The 18,482-nt window shown below is 43.2% G+C and overlaps 1 protein-coding gene across 1 annotated transcript in view; it reads right to left on the bottom strand.

The window, feature by feature from the left end:
* Positions 1-10,031: 10,031 nt before the first annotated feature.
* LOC120927384 (CUB and zona pellucida-like domain-containing protein 1) overlaps positions 10,032-18,482 on the bottom strand; it is a 53,231-nt gene continuing 44,780 nt past the window's right edge. Inside the window, exons 10-11 of the mRNA XM_040338023.1 lie at positions 14,857-14,886; positions 10,032-10,649 (exon numbers count right to left, since the gene is read on the bottom strand). Coding sequence (XP_040193957.1) covers positions 10,585-10,649; positions 14,857-14,886 — 95 coding nt within the window. The 3' untranslated portion in view covers positions 10,032-10,584. The remainder of the gene's footprint in view (positions 10,650-14,856; positions 14,887-18,482) is intronic.

The following is an 18,482-nucleotide window of genomic DNA, read 5'->3' on the forward strand; positions in this document are numbered from 1 at the left end:
GAGGGGGCGGGCTCAGTTCTCTCCACTCACTGCACTCTGCAATGTATGTGTGTGTATCAGGGCCAGGCAGCCGGGGACTGCGGGGAGAGATGTCAGCTGACTCGGCTCTGTCTGCAGTAAAAAGTGTAGCTTGTGGCAGCGTGCGGGAACGAAAATAGCCCGCACAAGCTGCGGCTCAGCAAGCCCTCGCTTATACAGTACTCTGACAAGCAGCGGTCAGCAGAGTGCAGAGTCTCGGGGCTGTCACTGAAATTTGGCCCACTGAGGGATTGGCCCACCGGGAATCTCCCGGTCCTCCCGATGGCCAGTCCATCCCTGACGAGGCCTAACACAAGTTGTATACTCACTACTTTACATTGTAGCAAAGTGTAATTTCTTCATTGTTGTCACATGAAAAGATATAATAAAATATTTACAAAAATATGAGAGCCTGAGGTGTACTCACTTTTGTGAGATACTGTATATATATACAGTCCTGATCAAAAGTTTAAGACCACTTGAAAAATGGCAAAAAATCATATTTTACATTGTTGGATCTTAACAAGGTTCCAAGTAGAGCTTCAACATGCAACAAGAAGAAATGAGCGTGAGACAAAACTTTTTTGAACATTAAATTTAATGAAAACAACGAATAAACTGAAACAGGCTGTTTAGGACCACACCTCCAAAAAAAAACGAAACCCCCCCAAAACAGAAATCCAACTTCCAAACATGAACTTAGTAATGAGTAGCTCTGCCGTTATTGTTGATCACTTCAAAAATTTGTTTCGGCAGTGGTGAAGACAGCCACACGAAGGCCATCTACTGTCTGGAACTGTTGTCCATTTTTGTAAACTTCCCTTGCCATCCATCCACAAAGGTTCTCAATTGGATTTAGATCAGGGGAACACACAGGATGGGCCAAAAGAATGACGTTATTCTCCTGGAAGAAGTCCCTTGTCCTGCGGGCATTGTGTACTGTAGCGTTGTCCTGTTGAAAAACCCAGTCGTTGCCACACAGACGAGGGCCCTCAGTCATGAGGAATGCTCTCTGCAACATCTGGACATAGCCAGCGGCCGTTTGACGTCCCTGCACTTCCTGAAGCTCCATTGTTCCACTGAAGGAAAAAGCTCCCCAGACCATTGTTGGGCCCCCTCCACTGTGACGCGTAGAAAACATCTCAGGTGGGATCTGCTTGTCATGCCAGTAACGTTGGAAACCATCAGGACCATCAAGGTTACATTTTATTCTCATCAGAGAATAAAACTTTCTTCCACCTTTGAATGTCCCATGTTTGGTGCTCTCTTGCAAAGTCCAAACGAGCAGTTCTGTGGCGTTCAAGGAGACAAGGTTTTTGAAGACGTTTTTTTGTTTTTGAAGCCCTTCAGTCTCAGATGGCGTCTAATGGTTATGGGGCTGCAGTCAGCACCAGTAAGGGCCTTAATTTGGGTCGAGGATCGTCCAGTGTCTTGATGAGAGACCCTGCTTATGCAGTTCAGCAACCCGACCACGTTCAAAAAGGGAGAGTTTTGTTGTCTTTGCCATCACAACGTGTGACTACCTGACAGAAAATGACAATGAATGCACATCTTTGCACAGATTTGGCCTTTTAAAGGCATGTGGTCCTAAACTTTTGATCAGCTGAAAAACAGCCTGTTTTAGTTTATTTGTTACTTTCAATTAATTGAATGCTCAAAAAATGTTTTGTCTCACCCATTTCTTCTTCTTGCATGCTGAAGCTCTACTTGGAACCTTGTTAAGATCCAACAATGTAAAATATGATTTTTTTGCCATTTTTCAAGTGTTCTTAAATTTTTGATCAGGACTGTGTATGTGTGTGTGTGTGTGAATATATATATATATATATATATATATATATATATATATATATATATATATATATAACAACTTCCTGTCTATTTATTAATGCTAGCAGTATAAGGGTTAAAAATAATGTTGATTGAGAGAGTTTAGTTCTGCATTAAAGCGGAGGTTCACCCTAAAAAACATCTATATACCATTACATTAACCACTTCCGACATCTACAGTATGCTGTTTTTTTTTTTTGTCGTACATACCGTTTTATTGTTGTTTTTCCCCCGGCTTCCGGGTTCTGGCTCCCGCGGGAGTGGGCGTTCCTATTCAGAGGTTAGATGATTGACGTCTGGTGAAAAACTTCCCCTGGTGCATAAGGCGCGTCACCCAGGGCCATCTTAATAGCATCGTGGGCCCCTGGACAAAGTTATGCTCCGGGGCCCCTACAATGATGACAGTGATGGTAAACAGACATCAAGTAGGTAGGAGGCAGACTGCCTCCCCTGTGTATCTATCACTTTCAGTGCCATCATGGGGTCCCCATTTTCGGACCAATGTGGGCTCAAGGATCAGCTGCTTTAGGGAAATTGCAGGGGCCCCCCATACAGCTGGGGCCCCTGGGCAGTGCCCAGGTGTGCCCTCTCATTAAGACAGCCCTGGCGTCACCAGTTTTCCGTAACTAGCCGACCTGCGAGTCGGCTCTATACGTCGCTATACGGCGCCTGCGCCCGCCGTGTAGAGCTGACTGCGCAGGCACCATATAGAGCCGACTCGCTGGTCGGCTAGTTACGGAAAACTGGTTACGCGCCTTATGCGCCAGGGGAAGTTTTTCACCAGACTTCAATCATCTAACCTCTGAATAGGAACGCCCACTCCCGCGGGAGCCAGAACCCCGAAGCCGGGGGGAAAATAACAATAAAACGGTATGTACGGCAAAAAACAAAAAAAAAAATGTTTTAGGGTGAACCTCCGCTTTAAGCTGGCCATACACTGTTGTATTTTTTTGCTTATTCTTTTTTTTTTCATTCAAATTTAAGTCTATTTTCAATAAAATAAATACATACATTTGTATTAAAATAGCAGGATATAAGTCAATAGCTTACAGAAATATAATAATTAAAATACATTTCAATTCATATCAATCATTTCTGTCTTACAAACTGCCATTTATATCTAACTATCCCATATGCTCATCACCATATGGTGAAAGTAAGGCAGTTCACAAAAGCAAAAAGGATATAGTATTTCAAAGTAATAATTTATATTTGAAAGAGAAAAATAATAGTTCTATACATCAAGGAATTCCTAGGTCCATTGTTACCACACAATTAGTTATATAAAGGATAAAACTAAATGAGTGTACCAGACCAAATTACATAGAACAATTAAAGGATAAGATTACCGGAGTACATCAACCTCTCCGACACCCCTAACGGGAACTTTCTGTGTCCTAGAGGCTGAGCAAAACCTCCAATCCACCCTCCCTCCCTCCAATAACTAATACTGGAACCCACCGGTATCCGAAAATATATTTTCAGAATCCCCATCAAACCTAATACCTTCAAAGGTTTGGTAAAATCCTTCAATTACTTTAACACAAACTAAGTTTTTCCAAATAAAACAAACTGAGGATGAAAAATATTAAGGATTCTATCCCCAGAGAAAAAACAATGACACAAAACCAAAGAGGAATCAAAGAAAAAAAGAAAGAATGACAAAAGACAAAAGAGGAAGTGAAAAAAGAAAGCTGGAGGAAAGTCAGGAGAGATAGAAAATTAGCCTGCCTGCCATCTACCAGCATCGTCCTAAAGACTCTGATGTCATCAAAACCTTCATGGAGTATAAGTTATCCCCATGTATTTCAACCAAGGTTCCCAGATTTCATAGAAAAGAATAGACTTATCCAACATGGAGCAGACCCTTTTCTCTTGTTCCATAATCCATGTGACCTTTCTTTTCATATATAGGATGGAAACATTAGTCTTTTTCCATGCAGCTGTGAGTGTAATCCTGGCACCCGTCATAATATATAAGATGAGTTTTCTGGTAACCTTAGAAGTTAGAGGCAACATTCCGTTAAGTAAAGCAATAGTAGGAGATTGATGCAAGTTACAGCCTGTGACACGTCTGACTATATTAAACACCTTATTCCAGTATCCCCGAATTTTGGGACATTCCCACCAAATATGTATCATAGACCCCAATCCATGGCAGCCTCTGAAGCATAGGGGTGAAGTCGACGGATACATATAGAGGTCAGTTTAACGGGAACTAAATACCATCTAGTATAAATTTTTACGTTAGCTTCTATAAGAGAAACATTCACATAACCTTTAATGGATCTGGTATAATTCTTACACCAGTCCTTCAAATTATTTTTTTGCTTATTCTGACGGCCGGTGCCAGCAGCTGCATCTGATTGGATGCAGACACTGTTCAGCCAACAATTTCCCCCCCTGCTTCTTCAATACTGCAGTCAAAGACTGTTGGGCAGGAGTGTGCCAAAAGGGACACCCATGAAGCAAATTTTGGCTAGTTGCTCAGGAACCAGCTGTTATGGCCAGCTTAAAGCAGAACTAAATCCTCCTATCCTTTACAGCCAAAGAAGCTGCCACCATAGTCTGTGTTTGATCTGCAACTGCCATGATGCTGGACATGTGATCATTTATGACACCAGCCATTTGATGATTTGACAGTTCAGCTGAGATCACAAGCAAATGTGACAGTTAGCACTACTGGCATGCCTTTAAATGTAACCGTTTTTTGAAACTATTAAATCGATGGGATTAGTTTCGCTTGAAGCCTCCAGGGGGCAGTAAAAATAGGTAGTTGGTTTGCGTTTTTTACTGTCCACACACAAGCAGGCATAATACCATGTGGGTGAGTACACATTGCAGTGTCCTCAATGCTTTGCACCGCACCACCTTTAAAACTCTAACATGAATTGGCTTGGCTCGCAGGTGTAGGGTGGTCCCACAATGCAAAATAGTCATTTAATTTATCATCTCCTGAATGCCTGCAAACCTCCTTCCACCGTCCTCTGAAAAGTGATCTACAGAGGATCGTTTTTTTTCAAGGAGACGCCAGACAGTATTGCTAGTGTGAAAGTCTGTTGAATTTGATACCCAATGATTCATTTTGGCATTTAGTCAGACAAGGCGATCCCCTTGTAATACAATGCGCACATCTCACTCTTTATCTGTAAAAGTATGTAGGGCTGCCTAGAATATTGGTAAACGCTATCAGGAGGTGATGAGTTATAAACGTTGCCGTTGGTTTCCTTTCATGCAGCCATGATTACATGTACAACTGGAAATGTAATAGTGTTTTAGGAGATTACCTTATTGATAGGCAATCTGTATGAGATGTGTGATGAAACAGAACAATACTGGCTCTGGCAATATAAGTACCAGGAAGAAGATAAGAGCCTGGATACATCCTCTATGGATAAATATGCATTGAAATGTGTCATGTTGTTGACACCTTATTCTCAATGAGTCAAGGAATTTTATTAAAGGGACATTTAGAGATTTCAAATCTATCGCACATGATGTTCTATATTGCCGTCATTATTGCTGTATGTAAAATTTCTATGATTATTTTGCATTACGTATAGAATTTATGGGGGTTGTAATTGTTCAACAAAATTACATTAAGTTACATTAAAATGAATTACATATATGAAATCTCATAAAAGCTTTTTTATGCTATTAAATAAACTAGCAAAGGTACACCACAACATGATGTTACTAAGGGTGTTTAAATAATGGTAGAAAGTGCCACGTCCTAGTAACTAGGTTGATTGTATTGAAGAGGAATCATGGAATCATGGACTTTCCAGGCACCAATGTAGTAACATTTGTTTTATTATTCATTATTTTTTTATTTTTATTAATAATAACAAACATATCTTAAAAACATATAAAATACTGACTTATATAGGCTGATTACTGATAAATAAAATCTACCAATTTTTACTACATTGGTGTAAAGTCCATGATTCCTTTTCAATACAATTAACCTTTATTACGTTATTGTCATTACAAATGTCTTTTACAATATTTGGAGATCTGCAGCTCTCATTGAAATGATACCTGGTGATCCTGCAATACGGAGCCTTCATACACATCCTGTTATAGAGTGTCAGTATTCTGTAATTCAGAGTGAAGAAAAGTCATCAGCACACCACTATTCCTCAAAAGGGTCCAAAGCTTTAATTTCAAGGTCATATGGTACACATACGGTAACCTGCCTGATGAAGGGGGCCCGTGTAGCTCCAAAACGTTGCCATATGTGTACCATGTGACCTTGAAATTAAAGCTTTGGAGCCTTTTGAGGAATCCTTGGTTCCCACCATACAGGCATCCACCAGGAGTGTGCCCTAGCATCAGGGCCACCATCAGGGGGGTACAGGCAGTACTCAAGTAAGGGGCCCGAGCGTCCCAAGGGGCCCGATCCATCTACAGCAACTTTTTTTTTGCCAGCAGCCAGGGCAGTCTTTAGCACAGGGCAAACAGGGCACCTGCCCTGGGCCCAATCTTTGTAGGGGGGCCTGCGCTACCCGTGAATTGGGGCCCCAATAACGGCTTTTCAGAGTGCACAGAGGACATGGGAGGCTGTATTCCCGATCTAGCCAGCAGTGAGGGGGCAGGGCCAGAAGCTTCACTGACACGTGGCCTCTCCCCATGTAGCCTGTATGCTCGGAACAGAGCAGCTGTAGTTATAGCAGTGATCGGAGTGAGAGTGTCAGTGGAGCTCCCACCCCGCCACCTCTATACTGGCTGGGGAATACAGAGGTCCTGGGGTGGGGCCGTGAGCTCCACTGACGTGCTCACTCCGATCACTGTTGTAACTACAGCCGCTCTGTTCCAAGCATTCAGGCTACATGGGGCGGGGTCAGCGCGTCAGTGGAGCTCCCGGCCCCACCCCCTCTCTTCTGGCTAGCGCGCGAATACAGCCTCCTGTGTCCTCTGTGCACTCTGCAAAGCTGTCATCGGAGCCCCAATTCATGGGTAATCTCATGCAGTATGTCCAAAGTCTCTGGTAATCTCGTGCAGTATGTCCACAGTCTGTGGTAATTTCGTGCAGTATGTCCACAGTCTCTGGTAATTTCGTGCAGTATATCCGCAGTCTCTGGTAATCTCCTGCAGTATGTCCGCAGTCTCTGGTAATCTCCTGCAGTATGTCCGCAGTCTCTGGTAATCTCCTGCAGTATGTCCGCAGTCTCTGGTAATTTCGTGCAGTATGTCCACAGTCTCTGGTAATCTCCTGCAGTATGTCCGCAGTCTCTGGTAATCTCCTGCAGTATGTCCGCAGTCTCTGGTAATCTCCTGCAGTATGTCCGCAGTCTCTGGTAATCTCCTGCAGTATGTCTGCAGTCTCTGGTAATCTCGTGCAGTATGTTCGCAGTCTCTGGTAATCTTGTGCAGTCTGCAATATGGTAAAGTATTGTTAAAGTTTAATTTCCTGACACAAGACAGGATAACCTGCAATGCTTTACCGGCTCAGACACTATAGCAAGAAATGCACACACACTGCTTTCCTTGGTTGCCAGAGTAGAAAGAGGCTGAACTTCAGCCGGGGGTCAATTTTATTGCCAAAAGACATTACAAAACTTATGCATGCTGATTGGTTCACATTATACATCCACACCCACTCTTCCCTCCCAATCACCCACTGCTCCTCCCATTCACCCTCTTCTCACCCACCCCTTTACACGCCCTCCTGTGAGCACATGTAAGATCCTTTGTTTAATGCCCCTACGCAGGGGCCCTTGGTCAATTCTGCAAGGGCTGCTCAGTCCAAACAGTCAACATGTAAAGTCTCTTTCACATTCGCCATGTTTGTTTCTCCGTATGAATTCAAGAAGCAGACAGAAGGAGGAGGGGGGATTTCCTCTTTAGAATGCAGTAGGGGAAATGCGAAGCCATGGAGAATAAGGAGTAATGGGGGATGGGAGAACATCTGCTCTTGGTTTGAATAGATTTGTCCTTCACTTCCAATGCTGTGTTCTTTTGACTTTTAAAACTTAATATCATATCTGACAAATCTTCATATAAGGATAATAAAACACTATTGTGATACATATTTTTCACACATGCATATATAGATAGTGAATATAAAAAAAAAACAATATAAAAACAATGTGAAAATATAAAAGAGATTAAACATTTTAGTGGTTCTAATAAAAAAATTGCCTAAATCAAAAATATAAATTTTACCCTAATCCACCACAGTATAACCAAAGGCAAAACCTTTTTTTTAGTTTTGGATAGAGTGCAGAGGGATTAGAATGCTTGTCAGTTTTTATTGCTGTCTGTGCCCCCCGTTATAATTATTCACCCTCTCAATTTGTCCTGTTTACCAGTATATTTGAAAGTGAAAGTAAAAGAAAATCCCAAATTTTGGGTTGTCCCCAGAAAGGAAATAGAGGGGAAATCTTCCAATGGGGACACTGGTTCTGGTGACCTGGGGTCCTCAAGGAATTCCCTTCATTTGCAAGGATTTCCTTTCACTTCCTGTCTGTGGGACAGGAATTGAAGGGAAGTCTCCACAATGGGACACAGATTGCTCTATCCAAAGTGAAAAAAATAAGTTTTTCCTATACCTCTACTTTAAGTTTTGAGTTTAATACCACTTTAAATGTATAACATACTGTAGCATCTTCTAAAATATGAGAAGAATTATGTATGATTTTATTATCTTGCACACGTAATTTCAGGTGTTTGTTTTGTGCTAATATGCACGTATTTATGTGCGTGTTTGCAAGTCCACGCATTCATGTGCACAATACCTTCCTAGGGAAAATGTATTAATATTTATGTTCATATGCGCATATTTGCACGTATCGGAGCAAAATACTGACCGGGAATGCAGATTTTCTTTTTCTTTTTTTTTTAACTGAGGAATACATGGCACCATACTAGCTCATTATGAATTACTTACCTGAGATTGAAGCCCTTGCAGCAGCCCTTGTTTGGCTCCTCCGACGCCGCCATGATACCTGGAGTGACTTCCGGGTATCGCTGCTCCAGCGCTGTGACTGGCCGGAACAGCAATGCGCGCGGGAGCCGCCACTAACGACATCATGCCATTAGTAGCGGCACGCTCAGTGCACCTGCGCCTGATATGTAGACATTGGTGCCGCTATTTTTTTCAAATATCTCCTAAACCTTTTAGGTTTGGGAGATATTTCTTGCACCTACAGGTAAGCCTTAAAGGGGTTGTAAAGGAAATTTATTTTTTCCCTAAATAGCTTCCTTTACCTTAGTGCAGTCCTCCTTCACTTACCTCATCCTTCCATTTTGCTTTTAAATGTCCTTATTTCTTCTGAGAAATCCTCACTTCCTGTTCTTCTGTCTGTAACTACACACAGTAATGCGACACTTTCTCCCTGGTGTGGAGAAAGCATCTTGAGGGGGAAAGGGGCGAGCAGGAGTGTCAGGACACCCACTAACACACTTCTCCTTTCTCTATCTGCAAAGTAGATAGCGTCCTGACCCTCCTGCTCACCCCCTCCCCCCTCAAGAGGCGTTCTTCACACCAGGGAGAAAGCCTTGCATTACTGTGTGGAGTTACAGACAGAAGAACTGGAAGTGAGGATTTCTCAGAATAAATAAGGATATTTAAAAGCAAAATAGAAGGATGAGTGAAGGAGGACTGCACTAAGGTAAAGGAAGCTATTTAGGGGATTTTTTTTTTACCTTTACAACCCCTTTTATCTAGGCTTACCTGTAGGTTAAATTGGTTGTAAAGGGTTTACAACCACTTTAATGGGTTACATTTTAGCTCAGTTAAAAAAAATGTTGTACTGAGCTTTTTCAAGCTGCAGTGTTCAAGAGGCCTTACAGCGCAATATTATTATTTTTTGGGTTTTATCATTACACTGTAAGTGAATGAATAACTTATATAGCGCAACACATGCGAACTGAATCGCCTCTGTGTAACATTATTATTTAGGATGTTTAATCATTTTATAATATTGTGCCACCTTATCTCTCTCCTTTTTTTACAGCTATACATTTATTATACTGTATAATAATTATATCATTAAATAAAGGTATTTTATATTTTAATGAGACAATACACTTGACAAATGAGAAGGGAATCAGAAGTGTGTGAGGGCAGATCTATTATGATACCTTATGTAGTTAGAAATTATACCCATGCTACGACTGAACGATTTCTGCCAGGTCTAATACATGGGCCAACACTTAATAAAAACAGTCACTCAAAATTATGATATAACAAGCTGTAATCTCATTTATTTCATAAAGGATGTATAATGCACGAGATTAAACAAATAATATATAAAGCAAAGCATACAATGAGGTTGTCTTACTAAAGGCAACTAAGCTGTTCACATGGCAGGGGAATTTCAACTTCCATCAACCAATCATATGCAAGCAAAAAAAAAAAAATGTAATTTCTTAATTAGATAGTCTTTGCAAAATGAATTTTCACATCACTATGCTAAGTGAACAACCTATTTTCCTTTAGAAAATGAAATAAACCCCTATGTGTTCAAATATGATCCATTAAGGCCATCATAAATTCGTATTGCATATGTACAGTAGGTAAGGTTATCATTAAGGGCCAACAATATAGAACAGCACACATAAGCGGATTAGTGACAAGATGCGTATTTTCATTGCTAGCAGCAGAAAAATATTGTAGAGAAAGCAATATTATCTATGGTTTAGTCTCTAGTATGCAGGGAAACTTCTTTTCTTTTTGAGAATGTCCATGTTGACATTTTGACAAAAGACACCTTATGGGACTCATAGAAGTTACATCAGCATCACAGAAATCCATGATAAGGTCAATGTACTCAGTGTCCAGGCAACAGAGAAACCTATGATAATACATAAAATAAACAATTTTATGGAAGTTAAGGGAGTTCTATAGTCACATCATAGACTTTCATTTTGTAACATCAGCCTTTTCATAACAATACAAACAAGTTATCTTTGACAATCTAATATAAGCTTACTTGTGATTTGACAGTTCCAAATCACGTGCCATTTCTGGCAATGGAACTGTTCAAATTGCCGCAACTTTGAAAAAGGTTCCTGCACGACTTTTTTCCAATTTCATTGCGACTTGCATAGACTTTTGTTAACCACTTCTCGCCTATAGCCCAATGATGGCCGGGTCGTGGCTTTAAGATCCTGACTGGAGGTCATATGACGTCATTCAGCAGCGCGATCTGTCACCGGCCGTGTCCACAGGACACAGCAGATGACTGATCAGAGTAGCGGCTCGTTGACGGTACCATGTGACCACCGTGACCAATCACAGCAGGTCACATGACAGTTGTACACAATGGATGGCTTCCTTTTGTAAAAAAAAAGAAGGGGGGAGCACCGACCTGGTGCATAACCAAATTTAAGAGCCTAGGCTCTGAAGAAAGGGGTGCGCCCCAGAAACACGTCAGCCGTTTAGCAGGTTGAGGTACCGTCCGATCCTCTTGTCATCAAATCCTGCTCGCAGGCGCCTAGTGATTCAGCTTTATTGTCAGAAAAGCCTGTACCGAAGCTCGTTTGTGAGTAGGACTATTGCTTTCATTCTACTTTTAATAAAATTCCTAAATTTGGAAATGAAAAAAAATGCAAAAAAACAAGAAAAAATCTGCGCTATCTGTGTGATAAGCAGCCACAAACAATCTAGTGAAACAAGAAAGTGATGGAAATATACAAAAACAATTTTTCTAAATTTGGAAATGCACTAGGTTGGTGCACCCTCCTTCTTTTCTTTTTCTTTTTAGCTAAGCGAACACCCATTGTTCTGAGGAGGGCTGCAAGACTATAGACTTCACCTTGAACTAGAGACTAGCCTTTACCACCCGTATCTAGCGAAACACCGGAGCGCAGGAGAGCTTTTTTGTTCTGGCTTCCTTTTGTGCCATGAATTGTATACAATTGTGTTGCTAGCTGTGATTGGTCAATTTGATCACATGGTACAGACAGGGCCAATCACAGCCCATCTGTACCATGTGATTAGCTTTTGATCAATCACAGCTAATCACAACAAAACAAACTTAATGAATCAGTTTCATTCAGTACAATGCTTGCTTATAGTAATGTAATTTACTGCTATAAGCAAACATAACATGTAGAAAATAAAAATCCTGATCACTTCCCCAGAGTAATATAATGTTGCTATTGTGTGTTAAAAAAATACTGTCACCAGTCAGTGTCCCTGATAACCGCAACGCCAATTATATGATGATACTGTACTGCACTGGGGACAGTGTGTAAAAACAAAAACAAAATTGTGATTTTTTTTGTTTTCTAAAAAAGTATGACAAAAAATTACAACTTCAAAAAGTCCACCATGCCTCTTACTACATACCTTGGACAGTCTACTTTCCAAAAAAGGATAATTTAGGGGATATCTGTACTGTCCTGGCCTGTTCAGGCCTCAAGAAATGAAATCAGGACATCAGGATTGATCAATTTTCAGATATACAGTGGAACCTTGGATTACAAGCATAATCCCTTCCAGGAGAAGGCTTGTAATCCACTTCACTCGCATATCAAAGCGAGTTTCCCCATAGAAGTCAATGGAAACTAAGATAATTTGTTCCACATTGACTTCTATTGCATGCAATACCACATGTGGCCAGAGGATGCACTCGGAAATAATGTGCTGTATGGTACATGCGTCCACCTCATCTGGTAACCCTGCCAACCTTACTTTTTTTGACTGCACTTTCTTCAAGATTTGTCACCTTAAGATTTTTTCACTTGTGTTGATGTCTTTTCACACCAATCAAAATGAACTGACATGTTATGTTATTTTTTTCATACCAATCATCCTAGTGGTGTATTTCAAAAAAACGTTTCTACTATTTTTCACGGTTTCATAATTTTTGAGCGCTCACAATTATTGTTATATCTGCTGTTTCACTTTTTGTCTAGTTTAGTGTTGGCTGCTCACTCATCATTTTTTCTATGCACATATTTTTCCTTTGTTTATCCTTAATATCTCTCGCCTTGACTATTGCAGCTCCCTTCTTAATGGTCTACCTCTCCATAGGCCATCCCCTCTTCAGTCTATCATGAAAGCTGCTGCCAGACTCATCTACCTTACCAACAGCTCAGTATCTGCCACCCCTCTCTGCCAATACCTACACTGGTTTCCGATCGCCCAGGAAATTAGATTTAAAATACTAACTACAACATACAAAGCCATTCACAACTCTGCCCCAAGCTACAGTATGTCACCAATCTTGTCTCTAAATATCACCCAAACGTCCTCTCCTATCAAGACCTCCTACTCCCAAGCTTCCTTGTCTCACCCTTCCTTGCTTGTCTTCAGGACTTCTCCAGAGCCTCTCCCATCCCCTAGAACTCTCTACCGCAATCTAATCAGCTATGTCCTACTCTGGCTGCCCTCAGGCAATCCCTGAAAACTCATCTCTTCAGTGAAGCCTATCACACCTCCAACTAATCTTTTATCACTTCCATCAGCTCATTCCCCACAGTTACAACCTTTAGTACCAGTTGCCCCCCTCCCCCCAATTAGATTGTAAGCTCTGAGCAGGGTCCTCTTGTATTTTATTGTATTGTAACTGTATTGGCTCTTTTATATTGTAAAGAGCTGCGTAAACTGTTGGCGCTATATAAATTCTGTATAATAATAATAATAATAATAATAATAATAATAATAATAAATACCTGCTAAACATAACTTAAAGGAGAAGCCCAGCCTGGTGCTTGTTTGGCTGGGCTTCTCCTCTGGCTCTGTGACCCGTTTTTAGCAGAGAGCAGGCTGAAGTCCGCTCTCTGCTTATGTCATAGGAATCAGTCCAGGCACCGTGTCATCACGACAATAAAGTCTGGATCCGTCAGGTGCCTGGACTGATGCCCATCTCAGCCTCTCAGTGAGCCGCTGGGAGGCTGAGACGGCCGCTCCCTGCTCCTCCACAGCTCAGCTCTCAGTAAACATGGAGGACATGACTGTCAGTCAGCAGCTCTCCTCTTGGGGATCTGTGAGAACCGAGCCATCTGCGATGTTCGATCGCTCGGTTCTCAGTGGAGAGGCTCCGGGGGACAGATGCAGCATCAGACCAATGGCACATCCACCTAGGTAAGTATGAATGGGCAAAACAAAGAAACATACTACTCTTTTAAAGTGATTGTAAAGGTTCATTTAAAAAAAATAACAAAAATGTCATACTTACCTGCTCTGTGCATAGGTTTTGCACAGAGCGGCCCGAACCTCCTTTTCTGGGATCCCCCGGCGTCGCTCCTTGCTCTTCCCCTTTTTTGCGTGCCCCCACGGAGAGCCGATTTCCATTGGGTCACCTGTGCGGGTGCGGTCCTGAGTCCTGCTGCTGCATCCATTGACACAGACAGCAGGACTAGGCCCCGCCCCTGGCTCCCGTGTCACTGGATTTGATTGACAGCTGCAGGAGCCATAGGCTCCTGCTGCTATCAATCTATCCAATAAGGAGACTTGACTGCAACTGGAGCTGCTGGGCTCGTGCTCGTCGCTTGAGCGATCGGGTTCAGGTAAGAAAAAGGGGGGCTCTGGGCGCAGCTGCAGCACAGAAGATTTTTCACCTTAATGCATCGAATGCACCCTGACTTTACAACTCCTTTAGGGCCTCATTCATACAGGTGTATTGATCACTACTCCCATGCAAAGGGTGATGTTTACATACACGGGAGGCACAGGTGGTCCTTGTGGACAGCTGCACAGATCACGACACACATCCCTGCTTGTACATATGTGTGGGACTGATGCATTGCTCAGAACTCAGTGTGTCTGCATTGGTCCCACATGGAAGTACACCCAGGGGTATCATCTACCTGTCATTGATTTGAACAGGTTGACTGCATGCGGCTGCACGGACCACCTGTGCCTTCCGGATGCATAAACCCGGGCCCTCTGTTTACCCACACATGTGGGTTTATGGTTTACCTGCATATTCGTGTCCAGTGGTTTTACCTAATGTGGAAATTATGCAGGAAATATATTGGACACGCAATAGATTTAAATAGAGGTAAATCTTGTTTCAAGCTACTCAAAATATATTCTAACAAATTACTTACCATTGGCAGAGCTAACGTCATATGGTGCAGCTGTAAGATATAAACATGTTGGTAAGCTGAGAATTATGGGAAAATCATAAGCACTCATTCTGTAGAATGAATCAAATAATCTTCATGTAAAAACTCTTTGCTACAAATCCTTGTACATTATCTCCACCCAGCACTGCCACTGATCACATCCACTTCAAGAACTGCCACTGATTCCCCCAAACACTGCCACTGATCTCATTAACCCTCCAGCAATGCCAATGATCACACCTCCCTCCCCCTCAGCATTGCCATTTATCCCAAACCCCCCAGCACTGCCACTGATCACATCCACTTCAAGAACTGCAACTGATTCCTCCAAGCACTGCCACTGATCCCATCCCCCCAAACACTGCCACTGATCTCATTAACCCTCCAGCAATGCAAATGATCACACCTCCCTCCCCCTTAGCATTGCCATTTATTCCAAACCCCCCAGCACTGCCACTGATCACATCCACTTCAAGAACTGCAACTGATTCCTCCAAGCACTGCCACTGATCCCATCCCCCCAAACACTGCCACTGATCTCATTAACCCTCCAGCAATGCCAATGATCACACCTCCCTCCCCCTCAGCATTGCCATTTATTCCAAACCCCCCAGCACTGCCACTGATCACATCCACTTCAAGAACTGCAACTGATTCCTCCAAGCACTGCCACTGATCCCATCCCCCCAAACACTGCCACTGATCTCATTAACCCTCCAGCAATGCCAATGATCACACCTCCCTCCCCCTCAGCATTGCCATTTATTCCAAACCCCCCAGCACTGCCACTGATCACATCCACTTCAAGAACTGCAACTGATTCCTCCAAGCACTGCCACTGATCCCATCCCCCCAAACACTGCCACTGATCTCATTAACCCTCCAGCAATGCCAATGATCACACCTCCCTCCCCCTCAGCATTGCCATTTACCCCAAACCCCCCAGCGCTGCCACTGATCACATCCACTTCAAGAACTGCAACTGATTCCTCCAAGCACTGCCACTGATCCCATCCCCCCAAACACTGCCACTGATCTCATTAACCCTCCAGCAATGCCAATGATCACACCTCCCTCCCCCTCAGCATTGCCATTTATCCCAAACCCCCCAGCACTGCCACTGATCACATCCACTTCAAGAACTGCAACTGATTGCTCCAAGCACTGCCACTGATCCCATCCCCCCAAACACTGCCACTGATCTCATTAGCCCTCCAGCAATGCCAATGATCACACCTCCCTCCCCCTCAGCATTGCCATTTATTCCAAACCCCCCAGCACTGCCACTGATCACATCCACTTCAAGAACTGCAACTGATTCCTCCCAGCACTGCCACTGATCCCATCCCCCCAAACACTGCCACTGATCTCATTAACCCTCCAGCAATGCCAATGATCACACCTCCCTCCCCCTCAGCATTGCCATTTATTCCAAACCCCCCAGCACTGCCACTGATCACATCCACTTCAAGAACTGCAACTGATTCCTCCAAGCACTGCCACTGATCCCATCCCCCAAACACTGCCACTGATCTCATTAACCCTCCAGCAATGCCAATGATCACACCTCCCTCCCCCTCAGCATTGCCATTTATCCCAAACCCCCCAGCACTGCCACTGATCACATCCACTTCAAGAACTGCAACTGATTCCTCCAAGCACTGCCACTGATCCCATCCCCCCAAACACTGTCACTGATCTCATTAACCCTCCAGCCAGGGCCGGACTTACCATTGGCCTTGACTGGGCTCAAGCCCAGGGGCCCCACCAAATAGGGGGCCCCCTTTAAAAAAAAAAAAAAAAAAAAAATTTTTTTTTTTTTTTTTTTTTAGGGGTCCGGAGGTCCCCAGGGGTCCGGAGGCCCCCAGGGCCCCGGACGGCAACCCCCCTTTTTTTTATTTATTTTTTGTAAAAAAATGTTTTTTTTATATATTTTTTATTTTTATATATATAATATATATATATATATATATATATATATATATATATATATATAATATATATATATATATATATATATATATATATATATATATATTTAAATATATATATATTTTATTATTATTATTAAAGGGCCCAGGGGTCTCCAGGGCCCCCGGATGGCAACCCACCTTTTTTATTTTTTTATAAAAAAAATTACATTTTTTTTTATATATATATATATATATTTTTTATTAAAGGGCTCAGAGGTCCCCAGGGCCCCATGTGGCAACCCCCCCTTTTTTATTTTTTTTATAAATGTTTATTTTTTTATTTTTGTTTATTTTTTTATTTTTTATTAAAAGGCCCAGAGGTTCCCAGGGGCCCAGAGGTCCCCAGGGCCCCCGGGTTTGGCAACCTCCCTTTTTTTATGTAATTTTTATAAATGTTTTTTTTTTTTATTATTAAAGGGCCCAGAGGTTTATTTTTTCTTTTTATTAAAAGGCCCAGAGGTCCCCAGGGCCCCGGATGGCTACATATATTTATATATATATTTGTTTTCTTCTTTATTTCTTCTTTTTTTTGTAAAAGCCCCCCCGCTTCTCAATTTGCGGCAGCCCCCACGCTTCTCAATTTCAGGCGGCAGCACCCCCCCTAGGTTCTCTGCTTCAGGGGGCCCATGCCTTAAGCTGTGCAAGGGGCCCCAAAATTCCTGATGGCGGCCCTGCGCATACCTCCCAACACGCACGGATTCTGTGGGACTTTCCCGCACAGACAGCTTCTTCCCGCAGTCCCGCAAAAGGGTTAATTTTCCCGCACTGCAAGAGGAGGCAGCACGGAAGCAGGAGGAACCGGAGTGGTGTGTGGAGGACTGTGGCTGCTGAAGGGAAGAAAGCCGACAGCCGGGCTAATGACAGTCTGTGGCCCCGGCTGTTGGCACATGTGAGAGGCACTCCCCCCCTCAACAACTGCAAAATCCCCCCCCGCTCAACAACTTTAATGCGCTCCCCCCCGCTCAACAACTTCAATTCGCCCCCCCCCGCTCAACAACTTCGATCCCCCCCAACACTCAAGCCCAGGGGCCCCCACCACCCTAAGTCCTGCCCTGCCTCCAGCAATGCCAATGATCACACCTCCCTCCCCCTCAGCATTGCCATTTATCCCAAACCCCCCAGCACTGCCACTGATCACATCCACTTCAAGAACTGCAACTGATTGCTCCAAGCACTGCCACTGATCCCATCCCCCCAAACACTGCCACTGATCTCATTAGCCCTCCAGCAATGCCAATGATCACACCTCCCTCCCCCTCAGCATTGCCATTTATTCCAAACCCCCCAGCACTGCCACTGATCACATCCACTTCAAGAACTGCAACTGATTCCTCCAAGCACTGCCACTGATCCCATCCCCCAAAACACTGCCACTGATCTCATTAACCCTCCAGCAATGCCAATGATCACACCTCCCTCCCCCTCAGCATTGCCATTTATTCCAAACCCCCCAGCACTGCCACTGATCACATCCACTTCAAGAACTGCAACTGATTCCTCCAAGCACTGCCACTGATCCCATCCCCCCAAACACTGCCACTGATCTCATTAACCCTCCACCAATGCCAATGATCACACCTCCCTCCCCCTCAGCATTGCCATTTATCCCAAACCCCCCAGCACTGCCATTAATAC

The sequence above is a fragment of the Rana temporaria genome, chromosome 2, assembly GCF_905171775.1.
Source record: "Rana temporaria chromosome 2, aRanTem1.1, whole genome shotgun sequence".
In the NCBI taxonomy this organism is placed as follows: Eukaryota; Metazoa; Chordata; class Amphibia; order Anura; family Ranidae; genus Rana; species Rana temporaria.